Source organism: Schistocerca gregaria, chromosome 3 (genome assembly GCF_023897955.1).
Source record: "Schistocerca gregaria isolate iqSchGreg1 chromosome 3, iqSchGreg1.2, whole genome shotgun sequence".
Taxonomy (NCBI): Eukaryota; Metazoa; Arthropoda; class Insecta; order Orthoptera; family Acrididae; genus Schistocerca; species Schistocerca gregaria.
Window position 1 is genome coordinate 149,644,328 of NC_064922.1, and position 22,039 is coordinate 149,666,366.

General features: G+C 36.8%; 1 protein-coding gene across 8 annotated transcripts in view; it reads left to right on the top strand.

Moving 5' to 3' along the window:
• LOC126353924 (zinc finger CCCH domain-containing protein 18-like) overlaps positions 1 to 22,039 on the top strand; it is a 112,308-nt gene that overhangs the window by 77,654 nt on the left and 12,615 nt on the right. For all 8 annotated transcript variants that reach the window (XM_050003168.1, XM_050003172.1, XM_050003170.1 and 5 more), the window contains exons 12-13: positions 14,302 to 14,425; positions 20,193 to 20,275. In XM_050003168.1, the coding sequence (XP_049859125.1) occupies positions 14,302 to 14,425; positions 20,193 to 20,275 (207 nt within the window). The remainder of the gene's footprint in view (positions 1 to 14,301; positions 14,426 to 20,192; positions 20,276 to 22,039) is intronic.

Sequence of the window (22,039 nt, forward strand, 5' to 3'; positions counted from 1 at the left end):
ATCTTGGCACAGTGTTACACCGTCCGGGGTATCTGGATACTTCCCACTAACACCAACTTGTCAGAACTCCGGAGATGGAAACTCGCCCTTCAGTATATCCTCTCTTCTCGATATCCACCAGGCCTCAACCTCCGCTAATTTCAAGTTGCCGCCGCTCATACCTCATCTGTCTTTCAACAACATCTTTGCCTCTGTGCTTCCGCCTCGACTAACATCTCTGCCCGAACTCTTTGCCTTTACAAATGTCTGCTTGTGTCTGTGTATGTGCGGAAACAATTATGCCTGCACCAGCAGGATGCAATGAGTAGGCGAGAACTTCTTGCCACAGGAGTGGTCTATATGATTAAAAAAATGATTGGAAAAGATAAAGAAAACCAGTAGGGAAAGTCGTGAAAGAAGGCAAAATTTTAAAAAGCTAGCCAGGCAGAAAGAGGAAGTCACAGGAGATAATGTAAGTTACTTTGCTTGACAAATAAAGTAATGCAGGAGACTGCAGTAAAAGTCGATCAGAGTGGTTTGGTGAAAAGTAAACACACAAGAATGTGAAAGAATTGTGTATGAAAAGGGTAAGTGGAGGGTAGGAAAGACAATAGCTGTTAAATTGGAAAATAAATTGGCGAAAGACGGTTGGGAGAAGGCCATGCAGTGTAGTGAACTGTAGGCAAATTCGTAAATAACAGTGGATTTCTTATATGCAAATTGGCAAATAACAATGGCCCCATCTACGTGCACAAAAATCAGCACTAGAAAAGATGTAGGGACAAAGTGTTGATTAATGTGGGTAATACAGATAAATAAATGGTCAGACTACTAACACAAAAGGTAGAAAAAAGACAGTAGTTGAACCAGACAGACAAAGACGAAGACTGACAATCTGGCAGTTTCCGGCGACTGTAGGAAGCCTTGTGGTGCTGGTGTGAAAGACTCACACGTCCACTTCATCATTGGACTTACTTGGAGGAGCTTCTTTTCAGGATAGCCGGCTGCGTTGATCTCCCCAACATCATATCCGAAGATTTGATGCTTTTTGAAGGAGTTTTCTCTACTCTTAAAATAATTTCGTACACTCCAGATACTTTTAAAACACACAAACACACACACAGAATTACGAGCTTTCGCAACTGGCAGTTGCTTCGTCAGGAAAGAGGGAAGGAGAGGGAAAAATGAAAGGATGTGGGTTTTAAGGGAGAGGGTAAGAAGTCATTCCAATCCCAGGAGCGGAAAGACTTCCCTTAGGGGAAAAAAAGGACAGGTGTACACTCGCGCGCGCACACACACACACACACACACACACACACACACATCCATCCGCACATACACAGACACAAGCAGACATATTTAAAGGCATATTTGCCTTTAAAGGCATATTTGCCTTTAAATATGTCTGCTTGTGTCTGTGTATGTGCGGATGGATATGTGTGTGTGTGTGTGCGAGTGTACACCTGTCCTTTTTTTCCCCTAAGGGAAGTCTTTCCGCTCCCGGGATTGGAATGACTCCTTACCCTCTCCCTTAAAACCCACATCCTTTCATTTTTCCCTCTCCTTCCCTCTTTCCTGACGAAGCAACTGCCAGTTGCGAAAGCTCGTAATTCTGTGTGTGTGTTTGTGTGTTTTGTTCATGTGCCTGTCTGCCGGCGCTTTCCCGCTTGGTAAGTCTTGGAATCTTTGTTTTTAATATATTTTTCCCATGTGGAAGTTTCTTTCTGTTTTATCCACTATATTTTCACTTCCACAAACAGAACACCACACAACAGTTTTCACATCAATGAATCATATTTCATAAGCCCAATGACTCATGGTCCGTCAGAAACTATTAAGTACTTTTACACTAAATACAGCCCCATAAATCTCTCAAAGTTCTCACAAGTCCACTATCAGCATCCCTTGAGATTCCGTAAGTAAGTGTCTTTTTCTTTTCTTATAACGTAATTCAGCTGTTCACAATAATGACTGATGTAGCACCGTCACAGAGTAAGGTGCGCTTGCTCCTTGTGCTGGGCATGTAGCTTCTGTGGTAAGTGCGGCAATCCCTTGCCCACATCGATCAACCGTCCACATTGTAACATTCTCTTGATACACGTCCACCCTGCGCACACAGAAAACTGGCGTGAGGTAGACACTCTCCCGTCTCTTCCTCTCGTACATAAAATACTGGGTCTTCGAGACTGTGGAAAGCCGAGTGTTTGTAGAATTTGCGTCGAAATTCTTGAGGCACTACAACAAGAGGGTTACATAAGAAGGAATGGTGGCCACATGGGCTAACATAACGATGGAAATGACCAGTTATTTACAATTTAATATAAATTTCAAAATTTTAAACATGGCTGAAGCAGCAACTGTTGAAAATCTTCACAGTAAATGATAACAGCCAAATAGTTGCAGGATAAAGATTTATTGAAATCCTTGATCACGGTTACGGTATATCTAAATATACCTTCATCAGCATCAAAAAACACTAAAATCACATGCTGCAGTGGAGATACATAACACAATCGTGCCAAAGGCGTCGTCAGTAGTTAAAATTAAAATGTTGTTGTTGTTGTTGTTGTTGTTGTTGTTGTTGTGGTCTTCAGTCCTGAGACTGGTTTGATGTAGCTCTCCATGCTACCCTATCCTGTGCAAGCTTCTTCATCTCCCAGTACCTACTGCAACCTACATCCTTCTGAATCTGCTTAGTGTATTCATCTCTTAGTCTTCCTCTACGATTTTTACCCTCCACACTGCCCTCCAAAACTAAATTGGTGATCCCTTGATGCCTCAGAATGTGTCCTACCAACCGATCCCTTCTTCTAGTCAAGTTGTGCCACAAACTTCTCTTCTCCCCAATTCTATTCAATGCCTCCTCATTAGTTATGTGATCTACAAATCTAGTTTTCAGCATTCTTCTGTAACACCACATTTCAAAAACTTCTATTCTCTTCTTGTCTAAACTATTTATCGACCATGTTTCACTTCCATGCATGGCTACACTCCATACAAATACTTTCAGAAATGACTTCCTGACACTTAAATCTATACTCGATGTTAACAAATTTCTCTTCTTCAGAAACGCTTGCCTTGCCATTGCCAGTCTACATTTTATATCCTCTCTACTTCGACCATCGTCAGTTATGTTGCTCCCCAAATAGCAAACCTCCTTTACTACTTTAAGTGTCTCATTTCCTAATCTAATTCCCTCAGCATCACCCGACTTAATTCGGCTACATTCCATTATCCTCATTTTGCTTTTGTTGATGTTCATCTTATATCCTCCTTTCAAGACACTATCCATTCCGTTCAAGTGCTCTTCCAAGTCCTTTGGTGTCTCTGACAGAATTATAATGTCATCGGCGAACCTCAAAGTTTTTATTTCTTCTCCATGGATTTTAATACCTACTCTGATTTTTTTCTTTTGTTTCCTTGACTGCTTGCTCAATATAGAGATTGAATAACATCGGGGAAAGACTACAACCCTGTCTCACTCCCTTCCCAACCGCTGCTTCCCTTTCATGCCCCTCGAGTCTTAAAACTGCCATCTGGTTTCTGTAAAAAATGTAAATAGCCTTTCGCTCCCTGTATTTTACCCCTGCCACCTTTAGAATTTGAAAGAGAGTATTCCAGTCAACATTGTCCAAAGCTTTCTCTAAGTCTACAAATGCTAGAAATGTAGGTTTGCCTTTCCTTAATCTTTGTTCTAAGATAAGTCGTAAGGTCAGTATTGCCTCACGTGTTCCAATATTTCTGCGGAATCCAAACTGATATTCCCAGAGGTCAGCTTCTATTAGTTTTTCCATTCGTCTGTAAAGAATTCACGTTATTATTTTGCAGCTGTGACTTATTAAACTTATAGTTCGGTAATTTTCACATCGGTCAACACCTGCTTTCTTTGGGATTGAAATTATTATATTCTTCTTGAAATCTGAGGGTATTTCGCCTGTTTCATACATCTTGCTCACCAGATGGTAGAGTTTTGTCAGGACTGGCTCTCTCAAGGCCGTCAGTAGTTCCAATGGAATGTTGTCTACTCCCAGGGCCTTGTTTCGACTCAGGTCTTTCAGTGCTCTGTCAAACGCTTCACGCAGTATCATATCTCCCATTTCATCTTCATCTATATCCTCTTCCATTTCTATATTATTGTCCTCAAGTACATCGCCCTTCTATAGGCCCTCTATAGACTCCTTCCACCTTTCTGCTTTCCCTTCTTTGCTTAGAACTGGGTTTCCATCTGAGCTCTTGATGTTCATACAAGTGGTTCTCTTCTCTCCAAAGGCCTCTTTAATTTTCCTGTAGGCAGTATCTATCTTACCCCTAGTGAGATAAGCCTCTACATCCTTACATTTGTCCTCTAGCCATCCCTGCTTAGCCATTTTGCACTTCCTGTCAATATCATTTTTGAGACGTTTGTATTCCTTTTTGCCTGCTTCATTTACTGCATTTTTATATTTTCTCCTTTCATCAATTAAATTCAATATTTCTTCTGTTACCCAAGGATTTCTACTAGCCCTCGTCTTTTTACTTACTTGATCCTCTGCTGCCTTCACTACTTCATCCCTCAAAGCTACCCATTCTTCTTCTACTGTATTTCTTTCCCCCATTCCTGTCAATTGTTCCCTTATGCTCTCCCTGAAACTCTGTACAACCTCTGGTTTAGTCAGTTTATCCAGGTCCCATCTCCTTAAATTCCCATCTTTTTGCAGTTTCTTCAGTTTTAATCTACAGTTCATAATCAATAGATTGTGGTCAGAGTCCACATCTGCCCCTGGAAATGTGTTACAATTTAAAACCTGGTTCCTAAATCTCTGTCTTACCATTATACAATCTATCTGAAACCTGTCAGTATCTCCAGGCTTCTTCCATGTATACAGCCTTATTTTGTGATTCTTGAACCAAGTGTTAGCTATGATTAAGTTGTGCTCTGTGCAGAATTCTACCAGGCGGCTTCCTCTTTTATTTCTTAGCCCCAATCCATATTCACCTACTACATTTCCTTCTCTCCCTTTTCTTACTACCGAATTCCAGTCACCCATGACTATTAAATTTTCGTCACCTCCATTTGTACAGCAGAATTATGAAGAGACCTTCTCTTTGTAATTTTGCTGTATAAATGGAGGCGATATTTTAATTTTTACTACTGAAGACACCCTTGGCACAATTGTTTTATGTATCTCCACTGCAGGATATGATTTTAGTGTTTTTTGCTTCTGATGAAGGTATATTTAGATATACCAAAACCGTAGTCAAGGATTTCAATAAATCTTTGTCCTGCTACTGTTTGGCTGTTAACACTTACCGTGAATAATGTAAATGAATAGATAAAAAAATCTACTCACCAAGCAGCAGCAGGGGAACACACAAATTCGCTTTTAGGAGTTTTGTGAAGTATCCTCAAATTTTAACAGTTGGGGAGTATCTTTAGTGATTTGCATGGAGTATGCACTGATGAACCAAAACATTGATTGGATTATGCTGGTGGCATTGCAGGCTCGTGACACAATACAGAAAGCATATATGCAGAACATAGTTGAATTGGGAATCATTATAGTGTGACAAGAAGGGCTGCAAATAGAAAAATACTCTGACCTAAGGGCTTTGACAAGGACAAATTTTGATGGCCCAACATCTGGCAACAAGCGTCTCAGGTAAGATGCTTGTCTGCCTTTAGAGCGCTATTCTTTTTAGTCTATCAAAAATTGTTGAAGGATGGTGAAACTGCTAGTAGGCAACACCTCATCACAGAACTTGGCGTGTCCACTGTGAAGCAGAATAGGCATTGATATGACACAGGCATAATTTTTTCTGAGTAGTGAATGTTGTAGAACATAGTGCTATGCAGCAGATAACCCTTACATGTTCCCATGTTAAAACAATGACATCAGCATTTATGATTACAGTGGACACGCAATTATTAAGCTTGGACTGTAGGCAATGGTAATGGGCCATCCGGTCAGATTAATCACATTTCTTGTTATACAAAGCATTTGTACATGACTAAGTACACTGTCCTCAAAGTGAACAGCTAGTCAAAACATGAACTTTGCAGGCGAATTGGAGCAATATAATGCTTATGAGGATGTTTGTGTCATCCCTAATAGTGATGGTATCTTCCATCAGGATAATTGCCCATATCACGAAAGCAAAACTGTACTTCAGTGGTTTAACCTTCCATTAACACACGTCAACTTCCATGACATTACTAGTCACAATGTATCTCCTGGATGCAAGTAACAATTTTTGCGTTTGGGTAAATTTAAACAAAAAGAATACCATTCTCGTTATTGGTGCGTATTTGAGATACGCAGAACTGAACATCAGCCTCATTACATTTTAAAATTAACATCAATATAATAATGTGATGCAGAAATGTAGTAAATAGTTATACCAATAGATTTGAGTTACTTATAAATTTAAGTGAATTGTTGAATTAATCAGTATGAATCTTGGCATCTCGATTGCTCCATAAGATAGACAACTATTTTTGCCTGTTTTTGTAAACAAAGGTGCTTACTGCATTTTTCACATGCATACTTGCTGAGGCAAGGTTTTTTTTTTCTTGACTAGCATCTTTTTCTTTTCCTGTTCCCCGCTTCCAAAGAAAATACAAAGTTTTCTTGCCACAGTATTTTGGGTTTGTATTTTACCAGTATTGACTGTATATCAACTGGTAGTTTTGTAATGAGTGCTCATCTTTTGAACTGATCTTCCAGTAGAGTTGGGGTCAAAGCTTTGAGCTACTCAAGGGTATCTCAATATTTATTCTTGTTTCGTAGGAATATTACTCTGGAGCTTATGCCTACAACATATAGTATTACGGGAAAAAATAACCATAGGCTATCTCCTTGTTGATGTAGCTACATTGTAGGTTGCACAGAGTTTGTCAAATACATCAGCTCGAGATTTGATGTCATGATAGTGAAGTGTAATTTTTGGTTTCTTCTCTAATCTTTCTGATGTCACACTTGATAATACATGCATACCCCAAAGGAGGACCGCAGTTTTCCCTTTTTTCGGGACACGTGAAACATGTTTTTTGGCTTTGGTGTAGCCAAATTCACTGTCATATTGCTGTTTACCATTGAAATGTGAGTGCACTTCCTTCTTGTTTTTTCTAACTGTGCTTGCAAAAGACAAACTTCTTTTCTGCAGTTCCCTCACTGATTCCAAACTAGTGAACCAATTATTCACCGTAATGTTCCTATCAGTCCCATATATTGCCTCCGCAAATCTCAGAACTACTAATTTGACGGGGATAGTTCTGAAACGGACCTTGTGTTGTAGTTCACAATATGTCTCCATGTTGTAAGTATAAAGCAGCTTAGAATCACACAGACAAAAGATATTTATGCCATATTTAGATGGTATGAACTGATGGAGCCCACACCAGCCTCGAAATGCTGTTCATCAATAGTGATGTTGTAACCGAGGGAGTAACGTGTTTTGCAGTTACTCACAAATAAGGTAACCATTTCCGTTATGGTAGCTAGTTTGCCTGTTTTGCACTTGCCTTGAGGTGTCATAGTCTAAACAAATGCATCTCATTAGAAATCGGAAAGGTTTTTCTACTATATCTGTGTGTGTACACAATCAGTCCAACTTTCAAAATTCCCTTTGAAATCAATTATGCTGCAGTTGGTATTTTTCACAATTACATGTAGCACATCATCATTGATGAAAAGGCCCCAGCAGTCAAATCCAGTTACAATAAAAACCCAAATTAAGGAACCCACTTTTAACCCTTAACTGTCCGAATTTTTCAGAATTGGATATTTAAATTTATTTTCAATTTTTTGACTTCTTGTGCATCTAAGTAGTGCATATAAGCTATTATTTGACTCTTCTCGGTCTTAGATTGTCTGTAAAATAACGTGTCCATATGGACACGCTGGGCACTCAGATGCATATTTGAAATATTTTCTGTGATATTGAAATACATTTGAAGATATGTTTTATTAATCAGATTTTTAATACAAGTAAGGCAAAATTTGAACAAAATAATTCTTACAAACCAATTTATAACACCATACACAAAATAATTCACAATCATTGGTTTTACTGTCTTTCATGGTACACTTCAAAGCATTGTAGACACAGTCCTACATCACATTTCCACATTTTGAGTGAATAGCTGATGATTTCTGTTTGCAGTTCAAACCTACACATCTTCTCTTCTTCTGAGTTTTCTATACCATCATATCTGATATCACTTGGAACATGTGATTTGTATCCACACATAGGACTGATAGACGGCCTGCCTGATCCTTTTACGGGATTCATATATCTTTTTAGGTAAACTTGTACAATTTCTCTTCTGAATTCAGGTTGAGTAGTCCTAGCTCCCTCTCCTTTCTTAAGCTGCCACGCATTATGTACAGATATGTCAGTCGGCCAAGAAAGTAAAGCCCTGAGCCACTTGTTTCGAATGTTTATTCTGCACATGGCAATGTTTTCATCCATCCTATCCACTCCTCCCATGTGTTTATCATAGGCTGTGATAATTTGAGGACATTGTACGTGAACTGTCTTCTTCTCCTTTGCGGAATATCTTTTTACAAATGATACACAGGTAGAAGCTACAGTAACCACTGAATTGTCCACTATAACACCATCATCCTTGCAAAGTGAGGATTCAAAATACCCCCTTTCCTTTTTAACTAGCGCTTTCTTTGAGGAAATTGGGCATGATTTGGGAACTCTGTTTTCTCTGATAGTGCATGTTGCTCCATAGCCCTTTTCTCTCACGTATGACAGAACAGAAAAACCTGTAAATAGGTTGTCAAAGAAAAGGGGGAATACCAGTCACTTTACATCCAGTGTCAAATCATCTATCATCTGAACGAGTGGGGCAATAGCCTTACCAAACTGTGCTTCATATACTGTATTTGGATTGGGTGGTTTTCCTTGATAAAAGGAAAAAATTACTAGATATCCAGAAGTAGTGCATAAACACCATGCTTTATATCCAAATCGTATCATTTCGCCCTGATAAATTGCTTGCAAGAGTGTCTCCCAAAATATTTTATCATTGATTCATCGTAAGATAGATGTTGCTGAGGAACAAACTGCTTATTACATTTGTCTCTTAATTTCAATAGAGGGTGTAATTTTCCACATCTTGTCCTTTTCATCAAATTTGTTATTATCGTTACAGTGCAGAATCTAAGAATTTGTTCAAAACGATTTCTCCTCATGGCATTGCATACAAAATTGTTTCGTGTGTCTAAATTGGAATCCCAGTATAACCTCTTATTAGGGAGAGAGTTACAACTACTTAGAATGAGGATCCCCAGAAAACACCTCATTTCTTCACAAGTTATATTAGGATTTGGAAAGTTCTTGAAAAGTGTGTTGTTGTTTGGCTCATCAACTCAGAATTGTATCAGATCGTCATCAAAGAATAATTTGAAAATTTTCTCTGCAGACTTATCAACATATGTGTCAAAGCATGGATCAGGAAAAGACTTCAAATTTGAAATTAGTGCACTGTGAAGCCAGGTTTTTTTTGTTGTTGCATATTTCTGTTCCTGTAATCTATATTTCTGAAATCTGTTTCTGTGTGTGTGTGTGTGTGTGTGTGTGTGTGTGTTTGTTTGTTAATCTTATTTCAGATTCATCCCGGAGTTGTCTAGGATTGAGATTATCTGCTATTCCTCCTTCATCCTCATCTGTGAGGACTGCTGGATCAGGGGTGTGAGCCTGAGGAGCATTTGACTCCTCAAACAGGATGTCTAAAACATCCTGCACAGTCAAACCAGGATCTAAAGATTCTGCCAGACCTCTGTTATGATATGAAAAGAGAAAAAGAAACGAAATCATTTTTGACCCTGCAGCTGCCCAGCGTGTCCATATGGACACGACTGAAATAATCACTTCATAAACAGAAAGTGAATCGACGGATAACAACTTTTCTCAAATGAAAAATCTCTATAAACATATTTAGATATACTGCAAACAGTTTCACATGCCAGAATGAAGAAATTGTTTACGAAACATTGCTTACTTTACATCAACATGCTCCATTGCAGACGTCAAAGCACTCCCTGAAATACAGACTTTCACAATCACAGTGTAAATGGTAACAATGAAGTGTTAACACAATGTACGTAAAATTCAATATGTGACCGCCAATGATAAAAATAATTTTAAGCCAACAATGAAGGAAAAACAAAACTAGTCAACAATTGTGTCCATATGGACACGCTGGGAAGTTAAGGGTTAACAAATATTTCCATCGGTCCCAGTGGAACTCCCATAAGAACAATGTTATTTCTCTTCTCTTTTAATGATACTGACTTTGAGAAAAAGTTGTTTTAAGGAGTAAACATGAAGCATTTTGCAAATTAAAATCCAGTTTTTATGTAATTCCTAATGTTTTCAAATAAGTTTCTAATGTATTTCCATTTCACACAGATCATTTTTTTGTTATGTGATGCAGTAAATAGTAATCGATTCAGGTGGTCTACATGTACCTTGAGTACAATCAAAAACTAGATTTCCCTTGTAGCGATACCGGCAGATGCGTTGAATGAATCAGAAATCGATTTCTGTGAGACTTGGGTCACATTCTCTGATGTCACAGTCACTGAGGCTTCAAACCAGTAAAAGTATAATTGTTTATTTACTGAAATGTCAAAGTTATCAATTTTTCTTTTGTAAAGTTCTGGCCCGCAAATGTAGAAAGCTTATAATTCAGTAATAGCTGACAATCATCCACGATGTTGATTGCGATCTTGACATTAAATTTTTCCAGCATGGTAAAGAAATATGATTTTGTGCCGTCCACATGTGTGGCATATTTAAAATTAAGGAAGCTTTCTTAAATGCCAGAGCTAATGATTCCTGTGGCTCCAAAAAGGAACAACCCCTCTAAAGTGGTTTCAAGGACAGAGAAGTGAAAGCTTTCCCATAAACAAAAAAAAAATACTGCAAGAGAAAGCTCGTGAAATTACTCTGAAGTTTTTTTTTTTTTAAGTGTGTGGAAAGGCTGGTTAAATTGTTTTGAAAAATATCATAATCTGTATTTTCAGTGTACAAGTCGAGAAAGAGAGGATGTGCTCATAGAAAGTCTTAACTATTGGCAAAACATTAGATAACCACAACTGATAATGGTTATCAGCCCAGATAATTCCCAGGTGTTTCCAAAACATAAAAATGCTTTTTTGTACTTCGGAGTACAACAACAGCCCCTGAAGGCACCAGTAATCTTTATGACTTATTCAGGTGTTTAGATGCCAAGAAGTGGCAGCAGGAAATAAGATTGTACGTCGTCTTGACCTGTGCCCTGTGCATCCCAAGAAAACACCATTCCTGAGGAATTTAAAGGTTGTATTCGTTTCCTGAACCGCACAAATCATCTGCAGCCTCTGGACCCGGGAATAAAACACACTGTTGAAGCCAAATACAGAGTATGAGCAGTGTAGAAGTCTTATTTCATTTTTTGAGAGAAAGAAAGGAAGTGATGAGACTCAGTGTTGTACAGGCTATGCATATGTTTTTTGCTGCCTGCATGCAACATTCCAGGACATTGTTTGATGTGATGATGACATCCTGACTTCCATACCAGAGATTGATAGCTATCCAAGGAATTAATAAGAATAGGAATTTCTTTTTCCTCTTTGGAGTTAGATAAATCAGTTTTAACTTAACTTTAATATGCTGGAAGGACAAAAGAAACAAGACTAACTGATAAGAAAAGGATGTTAGTCATTATGTAATTAAATGGCACTTATATCACGTAAACGTGCTTAAACGTGCTTGAATTATGAATATAGATCACTCTTTCCATTATGCTGACAAAACCCCTATTTAATAAAAAAAAACTTAATAAAAAAAAAACACTTGGGTCCACAGAGATTCGTTAAATAGGGGTTTTACTGTATATTCCATGCATTCCCCACACCTTCCATTTCGTCACTTTCCTGCACTTCATTATTTCCTCTCTTCATAAATTTCATGATCCGTATCTGATTCTGAAGATCTTTCTTCAGTCGTGTCTTCAGATTTAATATTATTTTATACAAAGTGATTATGGTTGGGGTACCTCTAAACCTTTACTGATTTTCAAAGCTAGGGTGTCTTGTAACAACGAGATGTATGTTCATTTACCATACGATAATAGGACTTCCAGCTTGAACATGCTGTAAACAGTGCTATTGTTGCATTCGATTGTGGTGAAAAATTTGGTATGATGTATCTGAAGACATAATATGATACACATGCTGATGCCTGTGTCGTTTGTGATCTCAGCATTATCAAGAAAAGGCTGAAACTTCTGTGAAAAATAACAAAGGTACGATGCAAGGTGTCCTGGCGCGGCAAGCACTTACCTCAGTTGATTGCAGTAATGATGAATGGTCCATGAATCCCACAGATATATATGTAACTACAAAAGGGTTGAGGAGCATGATAGTGCACTCACTTTGGTGTCTTTGGCACCAAATTTGCCTGATCTGCCTCCAGTGAACTTACCTGGGACACTATTGGTTGCTCGCTCCACACTCACATAACACCAGATCGTAATTTCCAGCAATTACATGGTCTGTGTATAGACACCTGTTGCCACATACCTCTGGAAATATCCAAAGACTTTTCAAATCTATGCTATCCAGAATTGCTGCTCCGTTGCATTCCAAAGGTGGGCCATTACAGTGTTAAACAGGTTGTTATAATATTTTGACAATGTATGATCATTAGTTACAACTAAAATAAATTTATAACAACAGTTTTTCTTCCGTAAATATAATGGCAGTGGATGCTGTGTTACTTGCTGTGACAGCTTTTTGACATTTTCATACCTTCCAACTCACCCGATTTAGGAGGGAATTTTTTCTGGCCATTAATCAGAAGTCCTTTGCTGATTAGTCATTTTTAATTGATATATGTCTTGAAGTTTACAGAAATTGTGAAGTCGCACATGAGCTGTATATAGATTGTTACTTTTACTCATTCCTCTGCATTTTTGTAGAATGTATACTCGTATTGCTCAGTGTTGTGCTCTGTTCGGAGTTGGACGTGTGTTTTGTCATTGTGCTTAAGTGAAGTCACTTATTATTCAACATTTTTATAATCAGTGTCAGTCATTAAGAGTGAATGATTAAAATCAGAAAACATCCCAAACTAGTAGCAATTACCTGCACTATGTGATAGAAAAGGGTTATGGAATCAAGATTTTGTATAATAATAATAATGAAAATCCGTGTATGGAAAAATATGCAAAATAGTACCAGTAGCAGACTCGTGCATGCCCCACATAAACACACTATAGAAAACAGTTAACACAAGTTAAAGAAGTTGAAAATAAGAAGATTAAAACTTATGGTTGAAGTGTTACAATGGAAATAAATGGTAGGTTAATGGTATTCTATTATGTGTTTCTGTGCACCACGACCATTCTCCTATAGATAAATTGTTGCCTTTCTGTTGTTCTGTGAATCAATATTTTGGTTAGTTCTAGTGTTATCATTTGCATTTTCACAGACTTAATATAGCTTTTCGATGTCATTGGGAACGACATCAATTGTCTTGAGATTATACTGAAAATAGATTTCAGTCATATCCAAGCTGAAAGCTTTCACGTGACACATTCGTTACAAAAGTTATTCTCAGCAGTTTAAAGCATTTTGTTATGTTGTACTGCTTATTTGTATGTACTATTGCAAATCAGTATATCTGTATACACTGTTGCAGATTTCTTTGTATTCACATTTCTATCATTTCTCTCATTTTATGTCTTGTTTTCACATTTAGCTAAACATATATGTAATAAAGTGTTCCATGATAGGGTAGATTTCACACAAACATCATTTCACAACTTTCATTTTAATTCGGGTGATTTGTTGACTCAGAAAAATCTTATCTGACTGAAATGTGTTATCACAAATATGAATGCTAATTATGCAGCCAGTGGATGACTGTTATAGTGACAGGTTAGCTTTTATGTCAACAGCATAATCTTGAGCAATTTTTAGACGTTTTCCATTATTCTATGTTTATATGGTTAAACTATAAAGTTTGTTTTACATATTTCTGTGTTGCAAATGCCATACTTGGTGATAATTTGATGAATTTGCTGCAGCTTGTCACAGTTATAATAATAATATTAATAATAATACTTATTATTATTATTTTAAGAAAAATTGATCTTTTTGAGGATAGAGTCCCGATTGTATATGGGACTCCAAGTCTGGAGATACACAGAAGGGGTTATAGCAGACGATAATACCCCAAATGAAAAGTAGATTGTTTTGCATGAATGTATTTAGAAAATTTTATTATTATCATCATTATTATTATTATTATATAAATACATGATTGTCATGGATGTTTCAGCTCTCTGGTCAAAAGCAGCAGATCAAATTAACCTTGAAAACACCTGGGTCAAACCCTGCAGCACCTGCAAAACGGACTGTTACTGGTCTTCCAGAGCTCCCAGAACTAAACTTGGTTCGAAGAGGTAGGCCAGCATTGTTGTAACAAAAGTATTATTGCTTGATATAAATTTTAATTACCTTTTCATTTTAGTATCTGTTTTTCCTTAACTCCACACTGTTGCAAATTGGAAATAGCCTGAAATGGTGGTTGGTTAGATTACAGTGCAGTCTATAATTTTTCTAAGTTTCTAGTAAATAATTCCACTTTTACATTTCTTTATTCAGTGCAGTGAGTTACATCTTCCTCAAGCAGTATTGATAGGCTCATCACATTTCATTATTTCATGATTTTTTTAAAAAAATTGTTTGTTTGGGCAGGGGATTAGAGAGCTACAATATCATCTTGGCTGTATAGTTTTCTTGTCTACAAACAGTCATATGGTGGTCTTTTTCAGCATATTGCAATATGTGGAGACAGTCTGCATACCTGTTTTGTTATGTGTGCTTCAAATGTGAATCTTGGTTTCTTATTAAGGCATGTGGCATCTATTTGTTCTTTAAATCAGTTCTGAAAATATCTACTTCTTAGGCAAAGTTTGGCCAACATAATGTTATAGTAATACGATAAACGGAAAATAGTTGTAAAACAACCATAATTGTTTTTAGAGAAGATAGCAAAAAATTGATAAGAAAACTCTTTAAAAAAACAGTGTGTAATATAGGATTGGACAAGTGGCCAAAGTATGAAAGAATAGCTAGTTGAAAGACGAAAAATGTCTCCATTTTTTTGCCTTACAGTGTTGTTGATTCTGCTGATATAGCTCAAAGATCTCACTTGGTAATGTACTGCCAATTTGTGGGCAAGAAGAAAATAATGGAAGAACTATTGTTTTCCAAAAAGGTTGAAGTACCATCAAAAGGTCTGATGTATTTACTGCCATTAATGAATTTTTGGTTAAAAGTGTTTTGTTTTGAGGCAGAGTTACGGAAATTCATACTGACTGAGCACCAGTCATATTAGGTTCGTATTCTGGGTTCGTAAATATTGCATAAGAAAACAAAAATCCAGTTTTATTGGCTGTCACTGTATGTTCCACAGGCAAGCCCAGCTTCTAAAACTTGTCCTAAGAAACTTAAAATTGCACTGAAAGTGGCTGTCAGAGTGGTTATTCAAGTGAAGTCAAGTGCTGTGCCGTGATACTTACTTTTGTCAGCATCCTATATGATGATCCCAATGCTGAACACCAATATTTAATGTCTCATACACAAGACACTGGTTTTTGGAGGACCGTATATGTAGTAGGCTGTGTGAATTGAAAACAGAGGTAGAACTGTTTCTTTTGAGTCAAGGGAAAGCTGAACTTCGTAATTCATTCTCTGATGACAGCTTTATATATTCCCTAGCATACCATGCAGATTGCTTTGAAACCATGAATAATCTGAATTTGAAACTACCATGTAGAAACACCATAATAATGGAAAAGACACAGCTACGGAAGTATTGTATGGATGCTCCCGTTACCAACTTTCCATCATTCCCTCGATTCAGTGAACTTCTAGATAGACAACAGTATGATGTCAATGAATGGAGAGTTATCATCAGTGAATACATGGAACAGCTTCAAGAAGAGGTCAGACTTTATTTTCCACATTTGTCTTCAGAAGACTGGCTGGGCAAATTAGCAAGATCATCTTTCATAATTTATGTGCAGGCTCTTCCTCATGAAATACAAGAGGATGCAGTTGAATTGAAATGTGATGTAAGTGCTAAAGAACAGTTTCACCAAATGGGGTTGGAAAAAATAGTTTCCTCCCCATTTACACAGGTGTGGGAAAGGAAAAATGTTATCATGTTTGTCATCTACATAGCTGTGTTAAAGACTGGATTCTCAACACTAGACATCATGAAAACAAAACACTGCAGTTCCTTGAACATGGAGATTGAGCTTAGATGTGCTTTAACTAGAAAAACAATTTCAACCGTCTCATTGATGTTCTGAATTTTCTTGTGACCTTCTGCACATAAAATAATGTTAGATGTGAAAAATGTTGTTAAAGTCAAACTGTGTCATTAGGAATGCAAGTAAGACATAGACATGTCTGTTTCATCCACAAAGTCCTTTGAAAAACTATAGATTTTTATTACTCTAAATTTGATAACTCTCTTCAGCTAAACTTTGGATTGCAAATTATTGTCAAATAGTTTCTCTAAAGAAGCAAAAAATAATAATAAATAAAATGAACAAACAAACACAGGGGACCATAAGATATTCTGGGATTGCAAAGGGGGCACCTGTTAGGAAAAGTTGGGAACCACTGTTCTAAAGAGTCATATCTGCATAGCAGTGTGTTGTCATATACATACCTGTGTGTAAGACTGGATTATCAATTCTAGCCATCATGAAAACAAAACACTGCAGTTGCCTAAACAAGGAGATTGAGGTTAGATATGCTTTAACTATTTTTAAGCCAAACCAAACAAAATAAACACTCTCACAGACTCTCATATGTCCTGCGAGTATTCTTAAAGTCATTCTGACACAATTTGAGGCGTGTTGTAAGTGAACAAAAAACATGATAGGACTCTGGAATCCTGTAGTACTCAGTGAGAAGTGGTGGCGGGCATATCAGGGTCTCATATCATCATTAAGCAGGCCTCCACCATCCAACTGAACAGTGCCCTACAGGCCTTGTAAGTTTTTTGAACTTCGAGTACCTGTCTTTGCCTTGTGCTAATGTGTAATGTGAGCTGTCAGTCTGGATAATTTATCTCCATGTGTACCGTGGCAGTGTTGCTGAGGCTTTGTTTTCTGTTGTACACCTCACAAGTTATTAACAGACAATGGGAAATCTAGGATGTAGTAATGATAATATGATAAAAAGGATCGACTGCCACTCACCATATAGCGGAGATGCTGAGTCACAGGTAGTTACTGTAAAGGACTGTCAAACAAGTAAGCTTTCGGCCAAAAAGGACTTCATCAGAATTAGGCAAAACAAACACACACACACACACACACACACACACACACACACACACACACACACACACAGAGTGTCGGGCTGCCGAGGCCAGACTCAAGCCTCAGCAGCCAGAGACTGTGGTCATGTGTGAATGAGTGAGTTGTATATGTATTGGCGTATGTGCATGTATGTTTTGTCCAATTCCAATGAAGGCCTTGGCCAAAAGCTTACTTGTTTGACAATGTTTGTGTTGTGCCTATCTGTGACTCAACATCTCCACTGTGTGCTGTGTAGCAGTCTGTCCTTTTCACAGTATTGTCACCAATTATTGTAAAATTGGAGATATGGATAATTCATACAGCATGTTAATCAGTGGAATAGAATCTCCCAGCATTCCAACAAAAAATGTGCAGAATTAAATTCAGCTCACAGGATACAGAAAATGAATAAGGCTGTGTTTTTGAATGGAAAGGGCATACTTTTTCAAAGTTTGTTCACAGTAGGCAGACGGTAAAATCTGGTATTTCAGTAAAATTGATAGTTATTTGGAACAATTGTCATGTTGTTCTATAGTTTCACGATTTTCAATCATGACATTAATTGCCTGTTTCACCTGCATCCCTCTGCCTTTCTTTTAACATTGTTGTTTGATGCAGCTCTCCATGCTACTCTATCCTGTGCAAGCTTCATCATCTGCAAGTAACTATTACACCCTACATCGCTTTGAAGCTGTTTAATGTATTCATCTCTTGGTCTCCCTCTACGATTTTTACCCTTCATGCTTCCCTCCAGTACTAAATTGGTGATTGCTTGATGCCTCAGAACACGTCTGACCAACTGATCCTTTCTTCTGGTCAAGTTGTGCTGCCAATTCCTCTTCTCTCCAGTTCTATTTAGTACCTCCTCATTAGTTATGTGATCTACTCTTCTAATGTTTAGCATTCTTCTGTAGCACCATATTTGGAACGTTTCTGTTCTCTTCTTGTCTAAACTATTTATCGTCCATGTCTCACATCTATACATTGCTACACTCCATACATATACTTATAGAAAAGACTTCTGACACTTCAATCTATACTTGATGTTAACAAATTTAATGTATTTAACATAAGATTTTTAATATAGAGAATAATTATTTGTTTGAAAACAAATTTACAGTGCTACTGACTGAAATTGACAATGAGAATACATTAGGAAGAAATAGGCGATAATCTCTTTTTGTGAAGGTGTAGAGATTAATTTGGTGAGTGCATAGAAAAATTCTAAAATTTTCGTAAAATATACTAATATACCTTTCACATTCTCAATGATTGGTTTGTTGTGAAATTGCCTCCCTACGTCACTCTTATGAACAACAACTGTGTAAGAGCAAGACATGCAATAGAATATAACAGTTGCGATTTATTTCAGTGCGTGTTTATATTAGTAAACTGCAGATGTTCAGTTGATTAAACACAAGCGCAGACTGACTGACTTTCTATGACTCTCCATCAGTATAACTAAACTTCAATCTCACTTATTTCTTAAAATTCCTCAAACTCTTACAACTTGTATTGAATTCCTTGTTTGAAGAGGAGATCCAAATAGCTCAATCTTTCTTGTACAAATTCTTGAAAACTTTTCTTTCACCATCCTCATTTTCTCTGAACAAAGGAGCTGCTGGTTCAACAAATTCAGTTGTAATAGTGTTCTGTTTTTAGGGGTGCATCAACTGTGCCATCCCAGATCCAAGAAAAGAAATGTTACTTAAGTATATATGAATTCTTTTGTGGCACACATTAGTTTTGATATAAAATCTATTCTTTTGGCTCCTGTGATGTAATTGTGACATAAAATTTTTGCAAAAAGTGCCTATCAAGATCAAGTTGTGACATTACTCTTCGCAGCCTCTTGTTTCAAATGAGGACAAAGATTTTCATATCTCTGTGCTGTGTACACTGAAGGAGGGTTCAGTGGTAATTGCCACAGTCTTCTCTTTGACTGTCAGTATACAATATTGAATGTTATAACTTTCCAACACCTGTGTTGTGGGTGCATTTGGAAGGCAGCATGGAATAGTCAAGTATGAATTTCCACATGAAATGCACAGTTTTGGTGATGATGTGAATGACAGCAAGAGTGAAAGTGGGTTTACTGGCTTTTGTAGAAAATCTATTTGATTTTGAAAGAGAAAATTATTTTTCCTTTTATCTTTAAGTGACTAGTGTACATAGAAAAGTGAAAAAAAAGTAATCTATTTTCAACATGTGACAAATTTTGTTCTCTTCAAATTACTTTTCTAAAAAGTATTTTCTTGTAGCTAGGTTGGACAACTTTAGTCTGACACTGTATACAAATAAAGGGAAAAAAGACCTTGCTTCCACTCTCAATAGTTTATATTGTATTGCAATGCTTGTAGAGGTTTGCAATGTAATATAAAAGTGCTTGATGGTTTTCCCCTGGCATGCATTCTTTAATGTCATTTTTTGACTGTTCCACTTCTATTTCCACCTCACTTCTCTGTCTCTGGCATTGTGGTCTGTACTGCTGTTTTACTTTCCTCTGGCATTTTGTCTGTTTTTATCACATTTTCTTTTTTATTATGTGTTTGTCTTTCTAATAACTGTCATTAATAGTTTCCATTTTGAAAGTTTTATATGCTGTAAAGTTTTCTTATCCTTTTGGACGAAAGTTTGATTAGTTTCTTAGTATTTCCCTTACAATCATTGTAATCCGTTCAAAATTTGGATTTAGAATACTTCCATGCATTAGTGAGAATTTGGCATCTGATATATAATTTCATAGTGGTGTACCAGTAGTATTATGAGATTTGGCAGCTTTATTGAATGCATAGAGGATGTAGATGAAAGAATTTGAACAGAATGTTGATGGAAGATATGTTTTCAGATCGAGCAGCGCCACCAATTATAGCAGGCCGGAAAAGACCAGCGGATACGCCATTGTCAGCAGAGTCAGTTTTAGCAGCCAAGGTTTGTAATCTTTGGCATAAGAAATTAGTTTTAAGAAATGAGATTGAGGGGTTGAAATCTCTTTTTGTTCTACTCTAACAAAGCAAAGAAGTCGGATTTATCATAGATACCTTACGCGTTAGCTGTTTAAGCATAACATTCTCTGTTAGTTTTACATTTAAATTAATATTGTTTTTTGTAGTAATGTGTGATAGGCTTACTAAATGAATGTAAGTTATTCATTTCTACATCAGTTCACTATAGCAAAACCATGTGTAATAAAGAAAATTATTTAAGAAGAAAGATCCATCAAACTTTAAAAATAAACAACTTCTGTCATTGACATTTGAGAGGATACTTAGCTACAAATGCGTTTCTTTAATAGTTGGTGGTCAGATCAGATAAGATTGTATCTTAATAAATAAAAGAAGTGATCAGCCTCCACCACTATAGTTTAATTTATTCAGTTCATAATTAATTTTTGTGGAATATTCTCCATCATCACAGTTGTCTAAATAATCATAAAACTATTGATACGAATATAATAGAGAGAAACATTCCATGTGGGAAAAATATATTTAAAAACAAAAATGCTGTAACTTACCAAACGAAAGTGTTGGTATGTTGGTAGAGACACTATCAACATACCAACGCTTTCATTTGGTAAGTTACAGCATCTTTGTTTTTAAATATAATCATTAAACTATTTACACAAGGCTGAAGAAAAGTCAATCCTCATGGAAATAACTATTTCTATACCTCTCAGCAAAATTCTCAGATGATTTGATCATCCAAGCATGCCATACTTACACTCTGTACATGCTGTCTAATGCTGTGTGAATGACAGACCAGTTTTCTAGTAGTGAATGTTCAACTAGTCAAAAATATGAGGATGTGGCATCATCTTTGGGTGCACATTTTACTGCAGGGAGTTGCTACAGTTATTTCTTTGATGATCAGTCTTAAGAGAGTAGCTTAACTATTTGCAGGACTATATCGAATGGAAGATAATGTTCCAAAACTAGCTGTGATTTGAATAAATTAAACTACAGTGGCAGAGGGTGATCGTCCTTTCCTTTTATTCTTGTTGCCATGGACCATCATGGTCCCACTTTTAAAAGATAGACAAGTTTATAAGTAAGCTTAGTTTTTCATGACTCTCATTAATGAGAGGTCTTCACTGATCTCACAGTCTGTCTTGGATGCACATTTGACACCCTTAGTCAGTGCTGTACCAGAAAAGTGGAGGGTGTGGAGTGACACATTTTATAGATAGATGCAGCAGTTATCCAGTTCTTTAAAGTTGTTGGTGGTTGGAAAAAAGTTGATACATGACATTATAGAAACACATAAATAATCAATTGTCAAAACAAGAACAACTGATTTGAAGGCTATTGGAAATTACCAGTTAAAGGTATTTTTGTGTCAGAAGAGGAGGATATCAGTCTGAAAGATTAATGTATGTTAGAAAATACAACAGGAGGGAGGCCAAGAAAACAAGAATGTAAACAGATAAAAAGAAGCAAAAAAGCTGCAGAAGATGACTGAAAATAGAACACAGATAGGACCTGACGCAGAACAAAAGGAAAAAGAAGGGAAAAAAGGAAAGATACTGGGAAGAGTAATAAAAAAGAAGATATAGTCACTTTTAACTAATATGAACTTGTCTTCTTGTTGACCATGATCAGTTTTGTCAAGGTGGTGATCTTTGGTGATGGTTGTTGATTTGATTTGTCTGGATCATATCTTTTCTCGTGTGTCCACTACTATTGTAACAGAATTTTT